Genomic DNA, 23,318 nt, shown 5'->3' with positions numbered 1-23,318 from the left:
ATTATACGTGTCGCATTAAATTCGTTTATATGTGTTAATGTATAAATACGTTATTTGGTAAATATTTATAATGTTTAATGCGCTGGTATATATAACATCAGTCTTTATTTCATCACGGCAGTGAACGCTAGTGCTATTGGATTACACCACCGAGTATCTTGTTTTTCTAAGCCCGTCTGTTTTTTAGACTAAAGAGTGGTTAACTTGTTGGGAAAAAAAAGTCTTGTTAGAGTTAAATGTGACGTTGATTTTCTAATATAATGCATTTGTTTTTACCAGTTAACTTAAACTGGCAGTAAAAACGCCCTAAAATTAATATATTTAAAAAAAGACACAAACCACAACAGCGTTTAATGTATAAACACTTTATTATAAAAGTTAACACGGAAAGCGAACCGTACTATTAAAATTCAGTTAATAAAGTAAACCACTTCTTCACAGACCAACCGTTAAATATAAGGATTATATGAAGTCTTATACGTCAAAACACTGATAGAGGCTGAATTATATGCAAATTCATCAGCACACGTTTGAATAAACGACAATCACTGATTCGAGAGGCAACAAACACGCTTTGCTTTTGATCTAAATCAAGTATGTACAAGCTCAAGCGACAGTTTTAGGAGTTGTGTTAAAAACTACAAATCCTAGACTGTCTAACAGCCCCGATTGAATTCGGTGTGGGTCATGTAGTTGATGGCACTTCCCTCGTGTCAGCAGTGTGCACTGCGCAGGGCTTTGTGTTCAACTACAGTACCCACACGTCACTGTTATCCGCGGATATCTCAGCGCTGCTGCTTCTCTCCAGTCTAGCGCTCGCTCCTTTTTAGCGGATTGGCAAAACAGGGTAGGATTCCTAGGAGGAATACAAAAACATAAGCAAAAATGGCAGAGCTTGGAGCGGGGAGCCTGCTAACAGGAGATCCTGCTTTTAATTATCAAGAGCATGAGCTAAACGAGCGCTTGAAGCGGCTGTACCCGGCCGTGAATGAGGAAGAGACCCCCTTACCCCGGTCTTGGAGCCCCAAGGATAAGTACAGCTACATCGGGCTCTCACAGAATAATCTGCGGGTGCATTACAAAGGTATACAGATGTGACACGCTGAACTGTCAACCCGTAGGCCTTGACAATCCCGGCTGGTTCGCTGCACTCGAATATATGCAATCTCCCCGATCTAGTTTGAGCTGCTTTTTTCCGTCCCCTTTGCTTTGTTGCATAGAAGGAAAGAGGAATGTCCAAATGGGTTGACATTTAGCAAACCATCATGTCAGAATTCGGCTAGCGAGAGTAGCTTGGGGCATAAGCACGGCTGGAGAGTCTAGTTTTTGGACACCTATCTTTTACATATTACCATGTCATAAACATCAAGTGTTATTGATTTGCCGAGCTTGTTTTGAACTCCCTTTCGGTGAATTAGTCAAGGTTGGTGCTAGCTAGCCACGGCAGGGCAATAAGGGCAGCTAAGCAGCTACACCATTGCAATAATTTGGAAATGCTGGTTAATTTCCTCCGCATTGCATAAGTGTATTTGTGTATCAGCTATCGGGTGATTTATAGAAGGACGCGCGCCGCATCACAACTAAACAAATCGCTGGAAATGATTTTAGGTGCGTATTTGACGCACGAACATGTGCGTATTTGTGTTGACGAATGATTCGAATCAGAGCGAATCTTTCGGAGCGCCGTAATAATGAATTCGAATTCCGCAACACTAGTTTGTTTAAACAGTTGTGGCGTTTCGAATGACCCAGTCGCCCCAAGGGGGGTCTGTGAATTCACCCAGTGCGGATGTACTTTTTTTGTTTAACAGCTGTTTAAGGTTACATGCTTTTTGAGAATACATAATAAAGCAGTCAATTTTAAGAACTACCACCAAGCACAATATAAGCTTTTAGTGGGTAGGTTTTAATTTTTTTTTTTTTTGTTTCAGGTTAACTAGTATTTATTTTTAATCATTTTTTTAATCACTACTGAGAAATCCAACAATGTCTGCTGTCTTTTCAGTTTCAGTAGACATACACTAGACTAGTCGTTCAGATTCCAGTAGAATCTATTTAATTAGTCCCTTATAGCCTATATTATTTACAAGTACTTATTCCTTGCCACAAGTTGCTGTCCCAGTAGTGCCAAATAACTTCCATCGTTCTTAGTAACAAATTACACATTTTTGCCATTTTGAATTCTATGAAATTCTGTGGTTCACATATCAACTATTCATTCCTGTCTAGTATTGTATGTATTGTAATTTTGACTGGTGTTTATTCCAGTTTACTAGTAATGATTCGTTAAGTACTATTACTTATTCTTCAGGTAGTTGGAACAATATAGTTTCTAGTATACATTCCGGTTTTCAGAGTGCTAACTGATGCTAGTATGCATTTACTAAACAGAAGTGTGTGTTACAATTAAACCTACTAGTATGATATTTAATTGAATTATAAAGTAGTTTTCCGGACTAGACATTAAAACTGACATTTAAAAAGCCATTTAAACTAGTGTTATTCTATGTCATTATAACAATCTTTTGTTGTAGCATCTACATGAATCATTAGGTTTGTAAAAAGGCTTTATTGTGTTGTCTGACAGATTTCTGAAATGTTACTGGCATGTTCCCTGGTTATTTTTAGTTTAGGCACAAATGCTGTTATAAAGCACCTAATTCTGATTTGATGGTCTGTTACTGTGGGCATGTTGTGCGATACTTTAGGATAGTTACCATTTTAGGGTCACTGGTGCATGTTGCATTTGACAGCTGTTTATGTCAATGCTCAGGCCCGGTGGGAAGTTTATCCTTATAGTTTAGTTCATTCCCTTTAAAACATCAATGAACAATGCTGCATTATTTTGGTAATGTACACTGCTTTGTGTCTGTGGAAAAGTGTACCTCATTGACAACTATCTCCTTTCAGGCTATGGGTATGTTTACCACTTCATAAGGTGGCTGATGTTAGCCAAGTATTGAGTTTAATAGTCAGATGATATTAATATACTGATATTCTTTCTTTGGTGTTAAGGATCATTGTTTCTGTTATGTCATCCTGACTGTTTTGGTCAGTTTATCCTCAAAGCAGGATTGCAGTGATTACATTAGATTAGAATAAAACAAAGGCTTGTTACTATAATCTGTTTTTAAATAGAGCCATTATACATCTTGTAGCAGCATATTTGCTAAATGACATAACATGTCTGCTTAATGACTAAATGTAAATGTAAATATTTAAAGCAGCTCCACATAATGAATGATTTAACCTGCAGTCTATTAACCTTCAGTGCTATTTGGCCAGTGTATCAGATTCTATTTCTGTAGACTGAATTTTAGGTAACCCTGTGTTGCCGTCAAGTAAAGACAATAGACATATGCTGTCAAATAGTGTGAAGAAAATCTGTGCAAAGTTTATACCATGTTATATTATATTATCCCACATGGCTCTCCATCTTTATTTAGGAAGCATGTATAAAAAATAGCCAAGCCTTTGCATGATGAAACAAGAAGAAAAGACACCAGAGGCTCATTCTCTAGGTTTGTTCCCAGTGTGGACCTCATTTTACTCATCGTCACACTGACAAGGATGTGAGCCCATTAATAGAGAGAGGAAATGTGACTTTTGCAGCACTACATTCATGCAGATATTGTTTTTACACCACCTCCTGTGAGAAGATTAATGCAAGATAAATAAATACAAATATAGCATAGGCTTAGATTTTTTTCTGTGCCATTTGGTGGGCTGCTGTCTATTTTCTGTGCTGTCTGTTGGACTCTGTGTTTCCTTTAAGCTCTGAAATGTTTGTCTATAGAGGGCTTTTGCCTGTCTGAGGAGCCAATCATGCATGTTCAGTCGGTGCGGTGACATCACCAGATTGTGTTCGTTTCCCTTTAGTGTCTCTGTGAAGCTGTGAAACCCTGTTTGCTAACACTAGCACAACACTCCCAATCTTCTCTCCCTGTGTCTTTGTTCTCTCATATTGTAGTGTTTTTTTGCCTGCTTAGCTGATGTTATTATGGGTGCCAGCTGTAGCCTTGTACAGCACCCACAGTTTGCCTTAGATGTTTTGACAGAGAAACCTTAACTATGAAAAGGAGTTTTACCATATAGCAGTGCAATTTTGTGGTGCAATTTTGATTTAGTGTATGTTTATGTGAGAGTGTATGAATGTCATTCCAATGTGTTTATTTTTATTTTTATATTCATTGATGAATTTGACAAAGAAGTGTCTGTCATATTTAACAAATGAAAAATAAAAAAATAAATAAAATCAAATAAATAGTATTTAGTATAAAGAAATGTGATTTTTTTTTTGTATTGTGATATTAATATTTTTTTCTTTTTTTTTTCAAATGATTTTTCTTCCCATCATATTAATAGGGATGTAACGATTCACTCTACTCACGATTCGATTCACGATACTGATTTCACGATTCGATTTTCTCATGATTTTTTTTTTTTTTACTAAATTATATTTAAGACAAATTATAAATAAAAAAGTGTCTTTTTATTATTGCTTGGACAAAATACTGCACATTTCTTTGTGAAAAAGAAATATGTCAAATAACAAAACTAAATAGAAATTTTAAAACAAACCCTACATCTAATCAAATAAATAAGACAAAAAAAACCCTCTTCATTTAAACAAAGGCATTGCCTGTGCTCTTTCTATTCAAAATTAGAGGCAACCACTGCATTGGAATCACAATCCAAACAAAGATGCTGAATACATAACCAAATTAGATTGTGTAATTTGAAATTTGAAAACAAAAACAGAATATTCTGACTTTAGTTTTGTGAAACTATACTACATAAAACATCTGCATGAAACAAAGACAACAGACGGGCTGAATGAGACACAGATTCACTCTCTCACAGCAGGTGGCGCTTATGGAACAGCAGCATTTCAGCGTTTCCTTGTTTTTTTTGGCTGTAAACAAAGCATCTTAGTTCTTATGAACACTGCTTTAATATGTGTTATACAGAGAAGAGATGAAAAGAAAGTGTTATCTAAACATTTCTAAAGACAGTCAGTTCTCCTCAGAGATACATAAACACCCACCTCACATGTATCGCAATTCGTTTAACATCTCAACCGATTTGAATCGTCACATATTTGTATCGATTTTCAACCAGCTCACAGTGAATCGTTACATCCCTAATATTTAATAATTGTAAGTAAAGCAAATTAGAATCAGCTTGATGCATTTTGACATTATTTTCATGACAATTAAAGTTGTGATAAAATGCAAGTAGCAACAGATAGTTTTTTTTTATTGTTGTTTGTTTTTTTTAAAAAAAATATAAGAGATGTGTGGGGTATCTCTTTTTTTTGTATAATGTTTTTTTTTTTTTGTGTGGAGAGATATGATTTTAATGAGCGTGCAGTATGTCAGTTGTAAGAAAGGGGCGGAGTTTAAGAGGACTAAATGATTGGAGAAGTCCAGCATATGTCACGAGAGAATTCTAGGGCTGTGCCGGTTAGCAATACAACTGCTCCACTGTGGTATTAGACGCCACTGTGGTGGTATGGCAAAACACATTTTTGTGCATTTGAATGTTTTTTTTTTTTGAATTTTATTTTATTTTTTTTTTGTTTTTTATTTTAGAGGAGCTGTGTGATGTGGAGGAGATATGTTTTTGTGCTGTGGAGGGGGGGTCTTTGTATGAAAGCTGTTTGTGTTTTCTGCATTAAACATTTTGGGCATAGAAATAGAGGGAGGGAGGGACGGACAGACAAGCAACTAAAGAAGGAGAGAATCACCCAGGGTCCTCTTGCTGTTCTGTCCTCCTAGAATGGTGTGGTCATGGCATGATGTATAAATAGATTGAGTGTGTGAGCGAGCAGAGGGCGGTGCACACGTATGTGCATTTGTAGTGTGTGTTGAGAGAGAGAGTTGGGGATTTGCACATACAGGGTCGTCTGCCTTTACTCTGGTTGTATGAGCTGTGGTTATAAATAGATTTTGTGTGTGTTCTTGATTATGAATGCTTGTCTGGGTTTGGCAGACAAACCTATTGTGACTTCCTAGCAGAATCTGGAAAGCTAAAAATAAAAGTGATTAATATTATTACAGTAATCAGAGATGATGATGATGATGGTGAATATACGTATGCTCATTTTTGTATTCAAAACCCATACAGTAGCAACGTGACCTGGTGTCCTGCAATCAAACTTTAGGTGAGGGTTATGTTACAGGTCTAGGGCACATAAACGCAAAGATACACTGAAATGTCCATATACGTGCGCACGGACAAGTTAAACATGAGACTCTGGAAGTCTAGTGCAGAATCTAATACCATGTGTGAATTAAAGCTGGCAGGTGTTACAACCTGCAGGAAACTGGATTAGGAGATTGGAGCACATTGCTATGGTAAATGGAGGCTTAGACAACAAAGACACTCGCCAACTTCCTTTCTCACAATTGAATTGAGAAGAATTTAAGTTATAGCATTTAACTTTAAAGACAGCATTAAATGGCATTCAAAACCTATTTTGTTTTCATAATGTGACTTGAGTGAAGCAGTATGAGAATTGATTTATCCATCAGGTATCATGAAAGTGGGTTTACCAGATCAGAACGGACTTTTGCATTTGAAGGGGAGGAGCTAAACAAATAAGAGGGCTTGATGATGTCAGCAGAGGATGAAAGTCATTTTAGAATCTATTAAAAACTATTTTTGTCTTCTTTGAATTAAACACTGATTAATCTTTACATTAAGACTAGAGTAGTCTCTTAAAAAGTAAATGGTCATTTTGTTTTCATGTTGACTTCTGATAATTTTTAAAGGTGCAGTGTATAATTTCTGCACCAGTAACTGGACTAAATGTAAATGCAAAAATGATTGCTACCAGACTGGTTTCCCAAACACTCCTCATTTACCAACAAACTGTTGACAGGGAGTGTGCTCACAAACAGGTAGTCCCACCACAAACCCCTGCCATTGGTTGAGCTGTTGACATGTCGGACCACTCAGACAAACAGAGTGATGTTTTATTGCCACACTTTTTGCACTCTTTGGGAACACAACCTCAGTGTAATTATAGATGCCTCTGCATATCAAAAAGGGTTAGGAGAGGGTATTTTAACATGAAAAAAATTACTTAAAGGGAAAGCATTTAAAAACAGTTTGATGGAGCCTGTTGTCATCAACTTTCGTGACCTATCCCTAGCTGAAAACCCGGCATATGTGCCTTTAAAAACATCTCTGAACCTTGTTGTTATGTATGTGGACAGTCATCTATACCAGAGGGTATGTTTGGTCAGTGACTCATTTCCCTCAATGTTTCCGTCTTGCTTTAGGCCATGGAAAAAACCACAAAGATGCAGCGTCTGTACGGGCCACCCATCCTATCCCTGCCGCTTGTGGCATCTACTACTTTGAGGTGAAGATCGTAAGCAAAGGAAGGGATGGGTAAGTGCAAACAGCTTCTGGCATTTGTACATTTTACTTATGATATTTACATCATTTGGAAAGTTGCATCACCTGTAAAATTTGGTGACTTTTTTATTAATCTGTTTTACATATAGTGGGGTTCAAAATCCTGAGAGAACATTTAAAATCTTAGGATTTGGGAAAAAAAAACAACAACAACATGATAAAATGATTAAGTAATATTTAATATTCTGTACTATTTCTAGATAACCTAGTAAATTTGAGACATTGATCATGTGACTCCTTGTACAGATGTTCTTGCTTCCACTGAAGCACAAGATGCTCTTTAAATCATTATTAAATATTAAGTTGTACACAAACTTGTGGAATTCATGTAGCTTGAGTGGAGTTATCAATAAAGCAAAATAACAATCCAAATTATAAAATATTCTGAAATTAAAATAAAGCAATCTCACAGTATCAGAATGATAATTGCTATGAAACGTTGACCCTGCGTAATGCTTGAGTCACTACTTGGTAAGTATTTTTCATGCCTTCAGTTTGAAGATAGCATTGTCCAAAAATAAATGGAAAATTGTTCCACCCTTTCCTGTCACCATTTTGCAATGATTACTAAATATATTCTTGCTGGATCACTAATGTTTTTCTAGGCCATCTAACTGCAACTTACAGGTCGTGCCTAAATCTGTTGAAAAGTGTCGAGTCATTCTTTAGTCACTGTGGTCCCAGGCTGTGGAACTCTCTCTCCAAAGTACCTTGTGCACAGGGGCTTATACTGAGTTTAATCACAGTTGATTGAACTTGATTGTTCTCTTATTTTATTAAGGTGGAGTCATATTTACTATTATTTTGTGATTTTTCACTGGTGAAAACCAGTCATTTACATAGGAATCGACACAACCGTGAATTTTATGTGACAGCAAAAGATGTCCCCATGCAGATTTCACAACAGGTTCAAGTTGGTCAAATATTCACCGCATACTGACCGACACAAAAAGTCAGGTTCTCATTGCTTTAAAAATGACTTCTGTGTGAGCTGTGCTTTATACATCGCTACACTACTGACAACAGGCCATGGACCTTTTTTGTTCTCACGTTTGAAGAAATCAGTAGCATCGTGTATGGTTTAAATGCAGCCTCATTGTTTATCATTGAGTCTTTATTTTTAGTAAAGCTAACATTTGTCCTCTCTCATTGGTGGTTGCAGGTACATGGGAATTGGACTGTCTGCCCAGGGGGTCAACATGAACAGACTTCCTGGTGAGTTAGTGTGTGTGTGTGTGTGTGTGTGTGTGTGGTTGTTTTTTTGTAGAGAGAGGGGATGGGATGTTTGGTTGTGGTCATGGTGAACTGTGGGTGACTATTGAGTGGGTGAGGTTACATTTCTGTAGCCCAAATAAAAGGCCACTTAAAAAGTAACTTTATTTGGTTACATATTAAGTGAATTTAAGTAAAAAAAAATTGGTGTACATAACCCATTTTAATTCTAGCAGAATATTAGAGAAATAAAAGTAGGGAGGGACTTGATTTCATTCATCAGGAATGATTGGATTGTGAAAAGTGGGCGTTACATACCAGAATGGAGCCAGGTGATTGGAGATAGCTAAAAAGGAAAGTTGTTTAGGAAGAAGAGCTTTGAAGATTAAAAGAGAAGTTATTGCATTTTGATTAAAGATTATGGAGATGTTTTTCCTTTGCAGTAGTGAGCACTGATGAATCCTTTCATGAAAAGGCCAAAGCTGACATTACAGTTCACTTTTGGCTATAGTCTTGTAGCCTAAGACCATTTGTCTCCTACTTTTTCCATCTTTCACTTTTTAATATCTTTCTATCACAGTAAGACTGTAATTCAGGCCAAGAGCGGGCCTCAACATGTCCTGAAAAACATTAGCTGTGGGAATGACCTTGCAAATGCAGAGACATCGCAAGGTTTTTCTTTCTGTGCACCGTAATCTCAGGAAATAACTTTGTGATGCGTTTTTTTTTTCTCTCATGAGTCCTCAAAGGAAAGGAGAGGAAGGAGAGTAGAGACCTAGATCTCATTATTGGTTTTCCTCAATGGATTTTACCTGGTGTCCAGAATGTTCTGAGATCACAAAGCCTTGTCATAATTATTCATACAAAAAGTTAAAATTAATCAGAAAAAAAAATCTTTTCATTCTCAAAGAGAATCCATTTACACACCAGAGGACGTCAAGCTGCTACTGAACCAGTTCATTTCAATGATTAACTGGAATGAAAAATTAAACAATAACCAAACATAATCCAGTTTGATTGCAAAAACCAAATGAAATGTGTTTGAATTATTATAATGAAAATGTGACTGAATATTTTGACTATAGTATGTGGAGTACACTCATATACATAATATTTGTAATTTGAAAAATATGTTGACTGCTTTATTCTATCAGTTTGTACACAAGTATGATTTGACAATGTAAAGTAAATCTGACTAAATTGAAATGTAATTTAATAGTAAAACAGATTAAATTTAAATCAAAATGTGTTGCTTAATTAAACACACTGAATTGAACAGGTGGTGTAAATAAGCTTAGCTTTAGTTTGGTTGACACATTCATTAAGATCTAATATGCAAGTAGACACTAATGAAATTAGTAACCTGTTTTGAAGAATATTAAAATAGATTCAGCGTGCGAATCACATCTTGCTGTAGAAACATTACATTACATATTAGCTCTATATTTATCTATAAAGTGTCAAGTATTTTCAGCAGTCATTACTCCAGTCTTCAGTGTCACATGATCCTTCAGAAATCATTCTAATTTGCTGATTTTGGTACTCAAGGAATATTTTTTTTATTATTATTATCAGTGATGAAAACAGTTGTGCTGATTAATAATTTTGTGGAAACTGTGATGCTTTTTGTTGTTGTTTTTGTTTTTTAGAACCACAATTTATTTGATTTGAAATTTGAATTGAAACTTATATTATGTAGGGTTTATTTTACAAGAGCATAAGAGAAAGGTCTATATGCAGAAATAGAGAGAAGAATTTTGGGCACAGTTGGGTTTATGTCACCCTCCTGTGACCCCTTTGATCAATCAAGTGACTTTGTTGATTGCTTGTTAGCTTCTATACTGTGCCTGAGGCCATTGAAACGCTTCGGAGCAATCTAGCCAATTTGACATGTGCATGCTGATGACAACTTTGTTTATTGGACCCTGTGCTCTCTGTATGTACCACTCTTTGTCTCGAAGCGTTTTGGAATATAGTGGAATTGTAGACAAAATGCATGTCGGGTGGCCATTGTATTTTCTGGTGTGTTTAGTGCTTAGAGCCAACAGCATGATATTCTTTCTCTGGTTGTAGGTACGGATGACAAACATGGACTTATTCCTTTATCAGATTATCTCAGTAAAATTATAATGATGGAATCAAGAACATAATGAAATGTTATAGTTACCATAATGGACACCATTTTCTTTGCTTGTAAAGCATCCTACAAAACGAAGATATTCAGAATATAGATTTAAGTGGTTGAACATACTGTAGGACTCAATACTAGACACACAAACCTCAAGAACAGTGGCAATCAAAAAATGTAAAAAAAAAAAAGATGAGCTCTTTAAATTGCTGCACAACAAACAACTAACAATAATGACAAAACAACAATGAAAAAGTTTAAAGGGGTCATATGATGCGATTTCAATTATTCCTTTCTCTTTGGAGTGTTAGAAGCGCTGGGTGCGTAAAGAAGATCTGTAAAGCTGCAAAGACTAAAGTCTCAAACCCAAAGAGATATTCTTTATAAAAGACTCGTCCATGCCCTCCTAAAACGCTTTGTTTAAACACGCCCCCAACAGGTCTACATCACAATGTGGGAAGATTTGCATAACACCGCCCAAATGTTCAAGCAAAGAAAGAATGCGTAACCTTTGATTCTTGCTGTTTAACTTAAATCACTTGAAGTCACTGTGGTCTGTTATGAGAATGTATGGTGCATTGGCACATTATATGTTTGCATGTGTGGGCATGTGTGCAGTTTGAGTGTAATGGGTTTACGCGTCCCGCTGACCTCCATGTCTCTGATCCCATACTGGAGTTCTGCCCATTTCATTAGCATGAAGGGAACACTGAGATTTGCTTTAGGAGTAATATCCCTGCCCACACTGCTCTGCAGATTAATCTAATACCACACCACAAGCCCCCTACAGCCACTGCTTTACTTTCTATTTTTTTTTCTTCTTCTTTTTGCATCTGTTCAGTCTGCCATTCACAGAATGCACTTGTTTACTCCGTTTTGCATAGTGACCATAAATATAATTGCTTACGCAATACCATTTTTATAATGTACTAATCACAATTGTCTGCCAACATTCATGTTTTGAGTCAGATCGGCCCGGTCAGTGATGTAAACGGACTCCTCCTCTTGGTGGTTTGAGGCAGTGCGAGGTTTATTGAATTGTTCAATGGTCTTGTAAAATTTACACACAGACTTGTCCAGCTGCCCACCGAACGAGCCTCGGGGTGGATGTAGCATTTTAAAGGACATTTTCTTCATGTTGTTATAAAAAACCCTAACTGTGCCTGCCATAAATGCAGTACTTGTTTCAGAACAGCTGGAAAGCCAACGTCAGAGGTTACAGTCAGGACCTAAATGTGTTTTTGCTGTAGTCCACCCTTATTATTTTATCCCAGAGTTTTGCTGCCTACCCAGCAAGGGTCCACCACATATTCTTTTCTGCACAATTATGGGAATGATGCTTATAATTTATGTAAGAAGCAGTATTTTATGATGCTGTAGACCAGATGGCATATCAAATGCTGCAGGCTTAAGATCAGCTCCGACTTATTCTGTGACGATCAGTACAGAGGCAGAAACAAGATTCCTTATTAGCTGGCAAAATCTGTGCCCTCCTAGATCTCTACGTGGGTGCAACACCATTGTTGACATCTCATGCATATTTGATTATTTCATACTTCGGCTAATTTGCTTTTGCTTTCAGCTTACAGTAAAAGTGTTGTACTGTCATCGCCATCTTACATGTTTTAGCATGTTTATATCCACTCTACAGAATTGCCCCAAACACCAGTGCAGGAAATGCAGATGGCGAATCCAAGTGATACCCATTTTAATGATTGCATTTCTCTCTCTCACCTCAGGTTGGGACAAGCACTCCTATGGTTACCATGGTGACGATGGACACTCCTTTTGCTCTTCAGGGACTGGCCAACCGTATGGCCCAACCTTCACAACGGGCGACGTCATTGGCTGCTGCGTGAACCTCATCAATAACACATGCTTTTACACCAAGAATGGCCACAGTTTAGGTAATAATTTAATTGAATGCTTAAATCATTAGAAATCAATTTCGGGGCTCAACTTAAAGTTTTTGATATCTTTCTTATGTAATCTCAGAATCCACAATACTAAGCTGTTATTTTTCCTCCAGGTGTGGCTTTCACAGATCTGCCAGTAAGTAAAGCACACAGACCTCTCTTAAACAGTGTAATCTAAAACTAAAATGATTAAAAATATATTTTAAATTTTTTTATTTTAAGAAAATTAAGTATAAATATTAGATGAAAAGCTTAAGAAACGTAAACGATAATTAGTTGTCTAGTACTACAGTTAATAAAGCTGAAACATAAGTAAAAAATAGGGCTAAATGGAAATATAAAAAAAAAATGACAAAAGCACACAACAAATTAACTAATATGGATAATATATATTCTAGTATATAAATTATACTAAAATGATGCCACTCTCAAATCAGTTTTATATGAAAATGTTTGTATCAAAAATATCTTGATACTTCTATTTTTCACGTCAAGGCCTCTATTACGCCTGTATCTCTGTGCTAGCTTGTACTTTTCTGCCCAACTTTGGATCTTTGTATTGCAGCAGTTCTCATGTTACTCTCCCCTTAGGATGAATCGCTTGCATTATAGCGTTCGTCATTTGTAAGTTACACTGCGACTGTTAAATAAATACCTTTTAATGGGAGATTGATGGTATGGTGTGGTGTAGTCAAGTTATGAGCGCAAATTAGGATTTATGTTTCTGTATGGAGCTTCATTTGAGGCCTTGCCAGTTAAGGTGTGTCTGAAACATCCCCTGTGCTGAGAATTACTGACTGTGTTCATGTAGACCTTCTGAGCAGACTCTCAGCTCTCTCTTTTTGTCTCTGTCTCTCATTTCAGCCTAACCTGTACCCTACAGTAGGGCTACAGACTCCAGGGGAGATAGTAGATGCTAATTTTGGCCAGCAGCCTTTTGTGTTTGACATTGAGGACTACATGAGTGAATGGAGGGCCAAGATCCACAGCATGATTGCCCGCTTCCCCATCGGAGAAAGACTGGGAGACTGGCAGTCTGTTCTGCAGAAGTGAGCAGCCAGTCATCTAATAATAAATTCAGCAGTCTAAAAGATGATTAAAAACATCTACTTCATGTTACGCTGCTAATTCGTGATTCATAATGTTTCTTCTCCCCATATTAATCTTTTTATGTTTATATCTGCAGTATGGTGTCCAGCTACCTAGTGCATCATGGGTATTGTGCCACAGCAATGGCCTTTTCCAGAGCCACAGAGACCATGATCCAAGAGGACCAAACCTCCATAAAAAACAGACAGAGTGAGTATGAACGAAGTCAACTGGTTTAGCTAAAAATAAATGGAAATAAATAAATTGATAATTATTTCTTGTGTGATTTGAATATGTGGTGGAATTAATGTAGACATAACACTGGTCATGAGTTCAGGTCTTCCCATGTCATTTGTGGTTTGGGTATAGGAAAATATAACATAATGTTTTACAGAATAAGCAAAACTATTGCTTTTTTGTGTAAAGTTGTGAGTATTTTATCAATTTCTCATTTAGAGTTATAGTAAAGCATCTTTAAACAACACTCTGAATATTTAATGTTAGCATAATTAGTTATCTGGCACTGGCTACAACTGAGTGAATTTAATAAATCTTGTTGAATGCATTTCAGTATAAGCCATGAGATGAATTAAATGTTATGTGTAATTTTGCTCGCAAAGAAAGGCAGAGTCTATAGGAGTATAATTTGATGCTGAAAGTTGGTATTATCACAAGTAATCAAATTTTTTGTGATCTTCTGAGTTAAGAGTTCAGTGTTCAATGTACAATAGAAGTATGCTGTAGCTTTCAGAATTTAAAACTTCTCCATTGCAAAAAGAATATGTATTGTATATTGAAACTAAACTTCAAAACTACTCACTCAGATGTCAATCAGTATGAAGCATTGATTCTATAATTCCTAAACAAAATAAGAAGAACAAAAAAAGTGTAAACTGTTCTCCAAACCTTGCTTTTTCTGGTGTGTGTGTGTAGCACCTACAGCTCTGCATATCCTGAAAAATCCCAATAATAAAAATGAAATGCATTTTTTTTTTTTTTATAAATAGGGTGACCATACAGTACATCCTCCTTTTCACTGACATGTTCTGGCCAGGATTTCTAAATTGGCTAAAATGTCCAGGATTTGGGTTTGTTTTCTTATTTACATGCTCTCTACTGTCCTCATACAAAACATGGTGCTCATGCATGCACGAGAAGCTGAAAAAAGCAATGCAATGTTATATGCACAACCTTGCCTGCTGCATCACGCTGCTTTTCCAGCTTTTTGAAGTTTTTTCAGCTTTAAAAAGCAGCGTGGTGCAGCGGTCAATTGTGCATATAACGTTTCATTGCTTTAACCGTTCTCTGTAGATCCCACTTTCATGCACGCCACAATTGGTTGAATATGTACACATGCCTGCACTATATAGGTCAAACTACTTTAAAGTTATTACCTTCAGCAAATATGCAAACAAAAGTAACAAAAAGCCAAGGCCTGGACATTTGATGCAATTTAGAAAACCTGGCCAGGACAAGTCCAGGAAAAAAGGATGTTAGGGTCACCCTATTTTAAATGACCCTGTTCTTATCTGTCAGGGTTGAATATTTAATTATACATTATTATGCGAATCTGTAACAATGTGATTCAAGCTTTGCAAACAGGCTGTTACAGAAGGAGCATTTAAAACTATATTTAAATGGAACATTTAAAAACTATATTGGCAGCAAACCCTCAGACAGCAAACCCTTAGCTTGCATCTAAGTGCCATTTATCATTTCACCTGTGAGGAGGGCAGTTACATAGATCTTAAAAGCACAAGAGTAATAAAACACCTGTTTAAAAGGATCAGAGATGAGGAAAATGATCATAAAACTAAATAATGAATGCTCAAAACACTTTACTAACATTGTAAGTGGACCTTAGGGAGAACTGTTGAGTTATAAAAAAGGTATGAAATGACCAACAAAAGCAAAACACACTAGTTGTTTCTTCTTTGTGCTTAAAGGAATACAGAAGCTGGTATTGGCAGGACGTGTTGGAGAAGCCATTGACGCAACACAGCAGTTGTACCCCGGACTCTTAGAACACAACCCAAATTTACTCTTCATGTTGAAGTGAGTATGTCTGCCAGCCTCTGAGAACCATGTGTGTGCCTTTTTGTTTGGAATGGATCAAGAGGAATTGCTTAAATCCTGAAACAAGTGAAAATGTGTTCTCTACTCTGGGGATCAGTAGAGCTCAGTTGTATTCGAACATCCACAGCTTTCTGGAGTTTCATAGTAAAAGCGTACTCAGAAAACATGTTGCCTGGGATTAGGGCAATCTTTTACTCTGTGTTATACAGAATGAAGGTTCTGAAGTGCCCTATGGTCCATCTGACGAATTGGCTCTATTTTTGTTACTTGACTTTATAGCAAAAACATACACTGGCTGCAAAAAAGGGTCATGGTTGCTTTGGTCTGAGCTGCTCTGATACGATTAGTCATACTATTGCATAAGGTGGAAAATGAGCTGCCTTTGAACTAACTTTTATTTTTTAGTAATGCTTACAAGTCATACGTCAGCTACTCTGTTGAATTGTGGATGTTTTTTATAATATGCAGGCCATACTTCCAAATATTTATCTTGGTTATTATTATATTTATCTTGGTTTTGGCGAGAGCAGTGACTTTTAAATTGCATGCAATTAGAAAATCCACCTACTAAAATAAGTGGTTTCAAACAGTAGCTGAAGTTAAAGAAATGGAAAGGTTTGAATATCTACTTTCACTTAAAAAAATAAAAAACAAAAGTTATTGAGAGTAAATGGGGAAAATAGTTTTGGTTTCGGCTGGCAGAGATGGGAGTGTACAAAAGTCACAGTAAAGACACTGATAATGTTAAAAAATAAAAATTATATTTCAAATAAATTATGTTCTTTTGAACATTCTACTCATCCAAAAAATCTTGAAAGCAGTGCATCACCAAAAAAAAAACTGCAACTGTTTTCAACGTCGATTATGATAAGAAATGTTTCTTGATCAGTAAATCAGGATATTAGAATGATTTCTGAAGGACTGGAGTAATGGCTGCTGAAAATTCAGCTTTGCTATCACAGGAATAAATTACATTTTAAAATATAAAATATTTACTTAAATTGTAATAATATTTTTACGATATTACAGTTTATACTGTATTTTGTATTTTGTTTATACTTGATCTTTGTTCCTCAAGCAAACTGCATTTAGACAATCAGTCTAAGCACTACAGAGCAATAAACCCTTTTTTCAACATATTACTAGCATTTATGGCGCATTTGCTGCGTGTGTGTAATGTGGGCTGTTATGTTTTGACATAAAGGTGAATCAGATTTATATAGGTCTAAATATATTATATATATATAAAACCTTACATGGAAGTGCATGCGTGTTATTATTTAATTGCACTGTTGGATGTCATCAGATGTCAGATGCTGCTGTGGGAATAGTGCTAGGATGTGTGGGAAGGAAGCACTGAGAGCTGACTCCTCTTTCTCTCTGTGATGGATAACAGTTGAATGACAAGCAGACAGTTTAATGAATTGCTGAGCTGATAGTGTCAGTCAGTAGGCATAATGGATAACAGAAATCTGCTTGACAGACATTTGAATGGATTGGCAGGTCTGAAGTGAGTGTGAAAGTGATTTTTGCTGCTGTCCCTTAGGTGTCGGCAATTTGTGGAGATGGTGAATGGTACAGATAGTGAGGTACGGTGCTTTAGTGTCCACTCTCCTAAATCACAGGACAGCTATCCCGGCTCCCCCAACCTGAGCCCGCGGCACGGAGCCACCAATGCTCACGTGCACAACACAGGTAACACTGACACACTCCACACTAACATCTTTGGTGTCACTTAAAAGTTAAACACTTTGTGATTTAATGTATTTGGTTGAGTCATAAAAATTCCTTGCTTCATCCCAGAATCTAAAGAAAAAATAACAAATTGAAATTGTGACATTATTTGCATGTCATTTAAACCAATTTTCTCCCTTAAATGCTCATTAAGGGTAGTAGGGTAGAAATCTATGCAGTTAAAAGCAGTTAAATCATTCTTTTGTTATTATTATTATTAATGTCAATTTATTAATATATTAAATTCAGTTCAACAATACCACCATGATCTGTACTTTTTACATCTTTTTATTTTATTACAAATCTAATTTATTTAATTTTTTTTTTTTCATTTATTTCTTATTTGAGCCAACTAGTCTTATTGTTAGCTGAAAGCATGAATCAAATTAACCCAACTATTTACTGCAGTTGGGTGGCTTATGTAACTTACAATTGAAGTGATGCACTTTCATTCATACTGTTTCTCATTGTTTTTTTCTCTCCTCATGACTCAGGAGCAGACAGTCCCACATGCAGTAATGGGGTCACCCCTACTAACAAAAATAAGAGCCACAACAAATACACAGGCGTAAGCTCCGCCTCCTCCTCTCCATCCTCCTCTCCTTCCTCCGTCAATTACTCAGAGTCCAACTCTACCGACTCCACCAAGTCACAGCCCCACAGTGCCACCAGCAACCAGGAGACTAGGTTTGTGTTGTTGTTTGGGATGGTAATTGTGGGTTTGAAAAACAGAATATGCGGTTGCATGCAAGCAAGGCCAAGCATATAAAATTGAACTTGTTCACAAATGTTGTGTACTTACATTATCCAGAGACCAGCTCTGCTGTTGACTGTGTATTTTGGTGTGTTGACAGTGATAGTGAGATGGAAATTGAGGCAGAACATTACAGCAACGGCGTGACAGAAAGCTCAACTCGCATTATGAATGGCACATACAAACACCAGGAAATCCTGCAGGCGGATGACAACAGTGTTGGCAATGGAGTAGCAGGTACGGGACATGCTCGCACACACACCACATATGCAGAACTTTCAGCATCATACTGACTGTGAGAACGGCTTTTAAAAAATATTCTTCTCATCCCTTGTTCATTCTTCACTCTGAAGTGACTAGTTCTTTCTCTGTCCTTCTCCCCCTTGAGAGCTGCTAAATTGAGCTTCTCTGTAATTCAGCCCATTAAATGTTTTTCTCCAAGGTTACAAAGAGAGAGTGGTATCTTTTGTAGTTGCAAAGTTTTTGTAAAGTGTGTAGTTTTTTATAGCACCCACTGCTCAGGGTTTTTTTTTTTCAGACTATTATTTGGAGGAATATTGTTTTTATATTATATTATATTATATGGGGTCAGTAACTTTTTTTAAAATAAATTAATATTTTAATATTAATTATCAAGGATATCTTAAAATGACATTTATAATGTTACAAAATATTTTTACAAATAAATTCTGTTATTTGAAACTTTCTAGTAATTAAAAAATTCTGAAAAAAGATTTCACAATTTCCACAAAAATGTGAAAATTTTCAGCATGAATAATAATAAGAAATGTTTCTTGAACACCAAATCAGCATGGACTGATTTCTGAAGGATTGTGTGACACTGAAGACTGAAATAATGGCCATTACATGTATAATACATTTTAAAATATATAAAAATTTTCTTTCACAATATTACTGTTTTTATTGTATTACCAATCAAATAAATGCAGCCTTGGTGAGCCTAAGAGATTTAAAAAAACATTAAAACATCTTAAACGTTTGAATTATATTATATTGTATTATATTATTTAACATTACGTTACATTTGGCGATATTTGCATTCCAAGTAGTTTCACTCCCTTAATGGAAACATAGCCTCAGATTAATAAAACAATTTAAGTGAGATTTCCCAGCTGTACTATACTGAAGCAATTATTTAACCACAATAGCTATGTGCGAGTTGCAAACATGTCTGCTTTTGTGGTTTCATTGCGATTTGTCTGCTCCTCTAGATGATAGCTGCAGCTCTAGACAGCTGTGTGGCGGAAACCAGGCGGCCACGGAGAGAATGATCCAGTTCGGCAGAGAGCTCCAGGCCCTCAGCGAGCAGCTCTGCCGCCAGTACGGCAAGAACGCCACTCACAAGAAGATGCTGCAGGTAGGAGGGTCAGAGGGAAGGAGGAGGGTAGGGTGTTATAGTGAAAATGTACAATCATAATTCATCAGTTTTATATGGAAATATTGGTGAAGTGGTCTATTTTAGACTTGCAGTAAAATTCCGAGCGTATAAACTAATCTGTTTAACTCTGCCTCTTGTTTGTTGCTGATGTAAATACACAGTTCAAGTGGAAAGTTGATTAGCCCTGTGGGGAGCAGTACACTTGTGGCCACTCGGCAATGTGTGTGTGTTTGTGTCTGTGTGTGTTCAGGATGCATTCAGTCTGCTGGCGTACTCAGACCCCTGGAACTGCCCCGTGGGCCAGCAGTTGGACCCCATGCAAAGAGAGGCGATCTGCTCCGCTCTCAACAGCGCTATTCTGGGTAGGTCTCAGATCACACACTAGTAAGTTCTGTGAACATGATCTCTTATGTAGGCCTTTTAATTTAAATCTGGCTGCAGTCACATGAGACCAATAAATTAGCTTGTAAGGGTCTGGTAACATGGCCACAAGTTGTTATTTATTAGTTTTAATGACCTCACATCTGTGATCTTTTCCCTAATTCAGAGTCTCAGAATCTGCCCAAACAGCCTCCACTCATGCTGGCTCTGGGTCAGGCCACTGAGTGCGTGCAGCTGATGGCCAGGGTTCGCTCCGGTTCCTGCTCCTTCGCCAGAGTCGACAACTTTTTGCACTAGCGCCAGTCCAGGTGAGAGCACGAGAAATCCTAGATTTTTATTTTTATACAGAAATTTGGTTGTAAAATTTAGTTTAGGTTATTAGTTTAGTTTGTTTTAATTCAAGTCAGAATTAGTTTTTGAAATAATAATAATATGACAACTAAAGTTAATTTTTTAGTCATTTTATTGAATCTTTGTTTATGTTTGAATACACATTTATAGGTCTTGTTAAGTGTTGCAAAATCTCTTTTGTTTTACTTAGCCTCTTTTTCGGCTGTTTAATTTTGTTTTAGATTTCTTAAACTATCCCAGTTTTTCTATTGTCTGTGTTAAATACATAACCTATTTGTATTTCCCTCAGGCAGTGTTCAGGACAGCTAAGAGGAGGACTTTCCAGTTGGTTGCCATGACGAGAACACGCGTTTGAATTGGTGTGTCGCTTGCCGTTTGCCAGAAGCAGCCGAGCAGATTGAATAGAAACATGAGAAGAGAGGCTTCTTTTTAATTTAGTATTATCAAATACAAATTGTGTGACACTATTTAAAGATGAATTAATTATTCTGTTTATCTAGTCATTTTTATTTTAGTTTATATTTTGTCAGTTTGTTGTGCTCATCTTTAAACAAATCAAATTCCCAAACTATTTTTTTTTTTTCATGGGTGAATTCAGTGCATATCAAAATACACATAATGGTAAGTTCCTACTGAAAATTTGAGCTACGCACTCTGGTTTTTCTCAGTCAGAGCTCAGGTATTTAGACAAATGTTCTTTTGTCGTCAGAGCGGGATATTTGTGTGTCGCTTCACCAGATCATACTGTGGGTTTTTAAGCAGGTCCTTTTCTATGTACAAGCAAATTCTATATATACCTTAACAGCCCCTTTAGGAATTAAATGGACGTTGGTGTTGCGCATACGTGAATTAAGTGTGACCTTACAATATTTTCATTGCTGTAAGTGTGCAAGAGAGGGTGAGATAATGCATGGCTCCTAGTGTCTTTTAAGCTACTTTAGTATCTCAGGCACCAGCACGAGTTTGATTAGACACAATCACACAGCGACGACGCAGACTTGCCCTTGGGTCCAATGTAGATGAATTATATTTTCAACCATAGACCTTTGCCCAAAAATGCATCTATTTTACTGATATTTTACCATCTTTATAGCAGTGGGTATCATGCAAATGTCAACCTTCACTTCTTTTTTTTTTTTAAGTTTTAAGTTAGGTATACTGAAGTTAACAAGTGGTTTTCTGATATTTGTGGCTGTACCAAATAAAAACGCAACATTTTTGACAAAAGAAAATTAAGCTCAGTAGTTTGATTACTGAGAAGCTCCACTGAAGCTTACAGACTAACTTTGTATACGGAGTCTGTACGTTTTATACCCATGTGAATAGTGTCACTGTGTTGATAGTTCTCCTGTTAGATTAATAACTACAAACTGACACCGTTTCAGCTTGTTATTGGTTGTTTCATTGGCTGTTAAGTACTGTTGTTCAAGTTTCTTACCATTGGATGCACTGTACTCCAATTAATGCATATGATGCATTACTGTATCTGTCTACCTCTCCTGTTCAGTAACGGAGGGACAGAGTATGAACTTGCAGCATGCAAGACAATTGACTGACCCAGCGTTCCTGCAAATGAACAGAAACAAAAAATATATATATTTATTTAGCACCTAGAACATCTCCTTAAATTACAATCATCTTTGTTGCTCCAGAACTTCACTTCGACCTCATATCAGTGCAATTGTTTTGGTCTTTCCCTCCCTGATGTCCTTTAACAATCTTTTTCTTGGCCTTTGTAAATGTGACGTTAACTGGCTCAGGCACTTAACACTTTTTTTCTTTCTTTCTTTTAATCTGATCATCCATGAAGGAAAAACCATAAATCGATCCCATGTCAACCCAGCATTTTACTTGCCAGCACGCCGCCGTGGTGTTGAATGTAGCTTAGCCAATTTTATTTCCCACATTTTTTGCTGCTGGCCATCATGAGATTGTTACATTCCTATATCTACACCTGCTTTTGTTCATTTCAGTTATACCTCGTTTACTCTTAGGACAGTGCTGTCTAGCTTGCTGTGTCATGACAGGCATTTTAACAGAAGGTATGTGTAGCGCAGGTTGACCTGCAGATCATCTGGCTGGAGTCACAGGGTCACTGGAAGGTTGCACATGCTCCTCAATAGCAAAAATAAAGTTGGCCTTCCCAACTCTGGAGTTACATAATGAATATAGGCGCTAAAATCACAGATTATAGCCCCACCATTTGTTTTTAGCAGTGTTTGTGTGTCAATCTGATTGTGTGGGGTGGGAATTTTACACATCCTGATCCCAAACAATCTTGTTTTACCATTTTACTCCACAAAATGGGTCAATTTGGTTGTTAAATGGTGGTATCTTGTTGCATGGGGACATCTTGTGTAACTTTTTACTTATGATTGAGTTAATGCCAAGTATGTTTTGGAGCTCATCATAATTTAATATTGTCGTTTTAAAATAATCCATCATAGAATTTCTTATTGGCTTTAAATAGGGACCTACGTACATTAATGGAAGGGAAGAAAGTAGCCAAAATCTTTCAAATCTGTCAAGATTTTCTTAGTCATGTGGCGATGTTCCTGCCTCAAAAGACAATGGAGCAGGGCGAACGGAATGGAGTACAGCAAGCTGTGCACAATTTACTTCTATCATGGTTTTAATTTTATTTGAGTTTTCTTTTAGAAATTGTGAAATGAGTTACCCTCTACTTAGCATGAACCTTTAAAACTTTTAAAACAACATAAAAAAGAAAAACACTTTAAAAACGAAAAAAAAAGAGAGACATACCTATGTACTGGAAACATGATAAAGAAATATTGTACTCGTTTAATTTTGACAGAATTATTTTTATTAAAATACACATCCATGAGCAAA

The 23,318-nt window shown here is 36.6% G+C and overlaps 1 protein-coding gene across 1 annotated transcript; it reads left to right on the top strand.

Moving 5' to 3' along the window:
- Positions 1-194: 194 nt before the first annotated feature.
- Positions 195-23,318, top strand: ranbp10 (RAN binding protein 10). Its single transcript, XM_042775238.1, has 15 exons — positions 195-1,084; positions 7,290-7,401; positions 8,591-8,643; positions 12,508-12,675; positions 12,798-12,820; positions 13,549-13,733; positions 13,871-13,983; positions 15,720-15,828; positions 17,396-17,544; positions 18,078-18,270; positions 18,438-18,574; positions 19,570-19,715; positions 19,987-20,098; positions 20,284-20,425; positions 20,758-23,318. The coding sequence occupies exons 1-14, from the start codon at positions 886-888 to the stop codon at positions 20,412-20,414; spliced, it is 1,830 nt and encodes a 609-aa protein (XP_042631172.1). The 5' UTR covers positions 195-885; the 3' UTR covers positions 20,415-20,425; positions 20,758-23,318.

Source organism: Cyprinus carpio, chromosome A18 (genome assembly GCF_018340385.1).
Source record: "Cyprinus carpio isolate SPL01 chromosome A18, ASM1834038v1, whole genome shotgun sequence".
NCBI lineage: Eukaryota > Metazoa > Chordata > Actinopteri > Cypriniformes > Cyprinidae > Cyprinus > Cyprinus carpio.
This window is presented reverse-complemented; position numbering and strand designations above follow the sequence as displayed.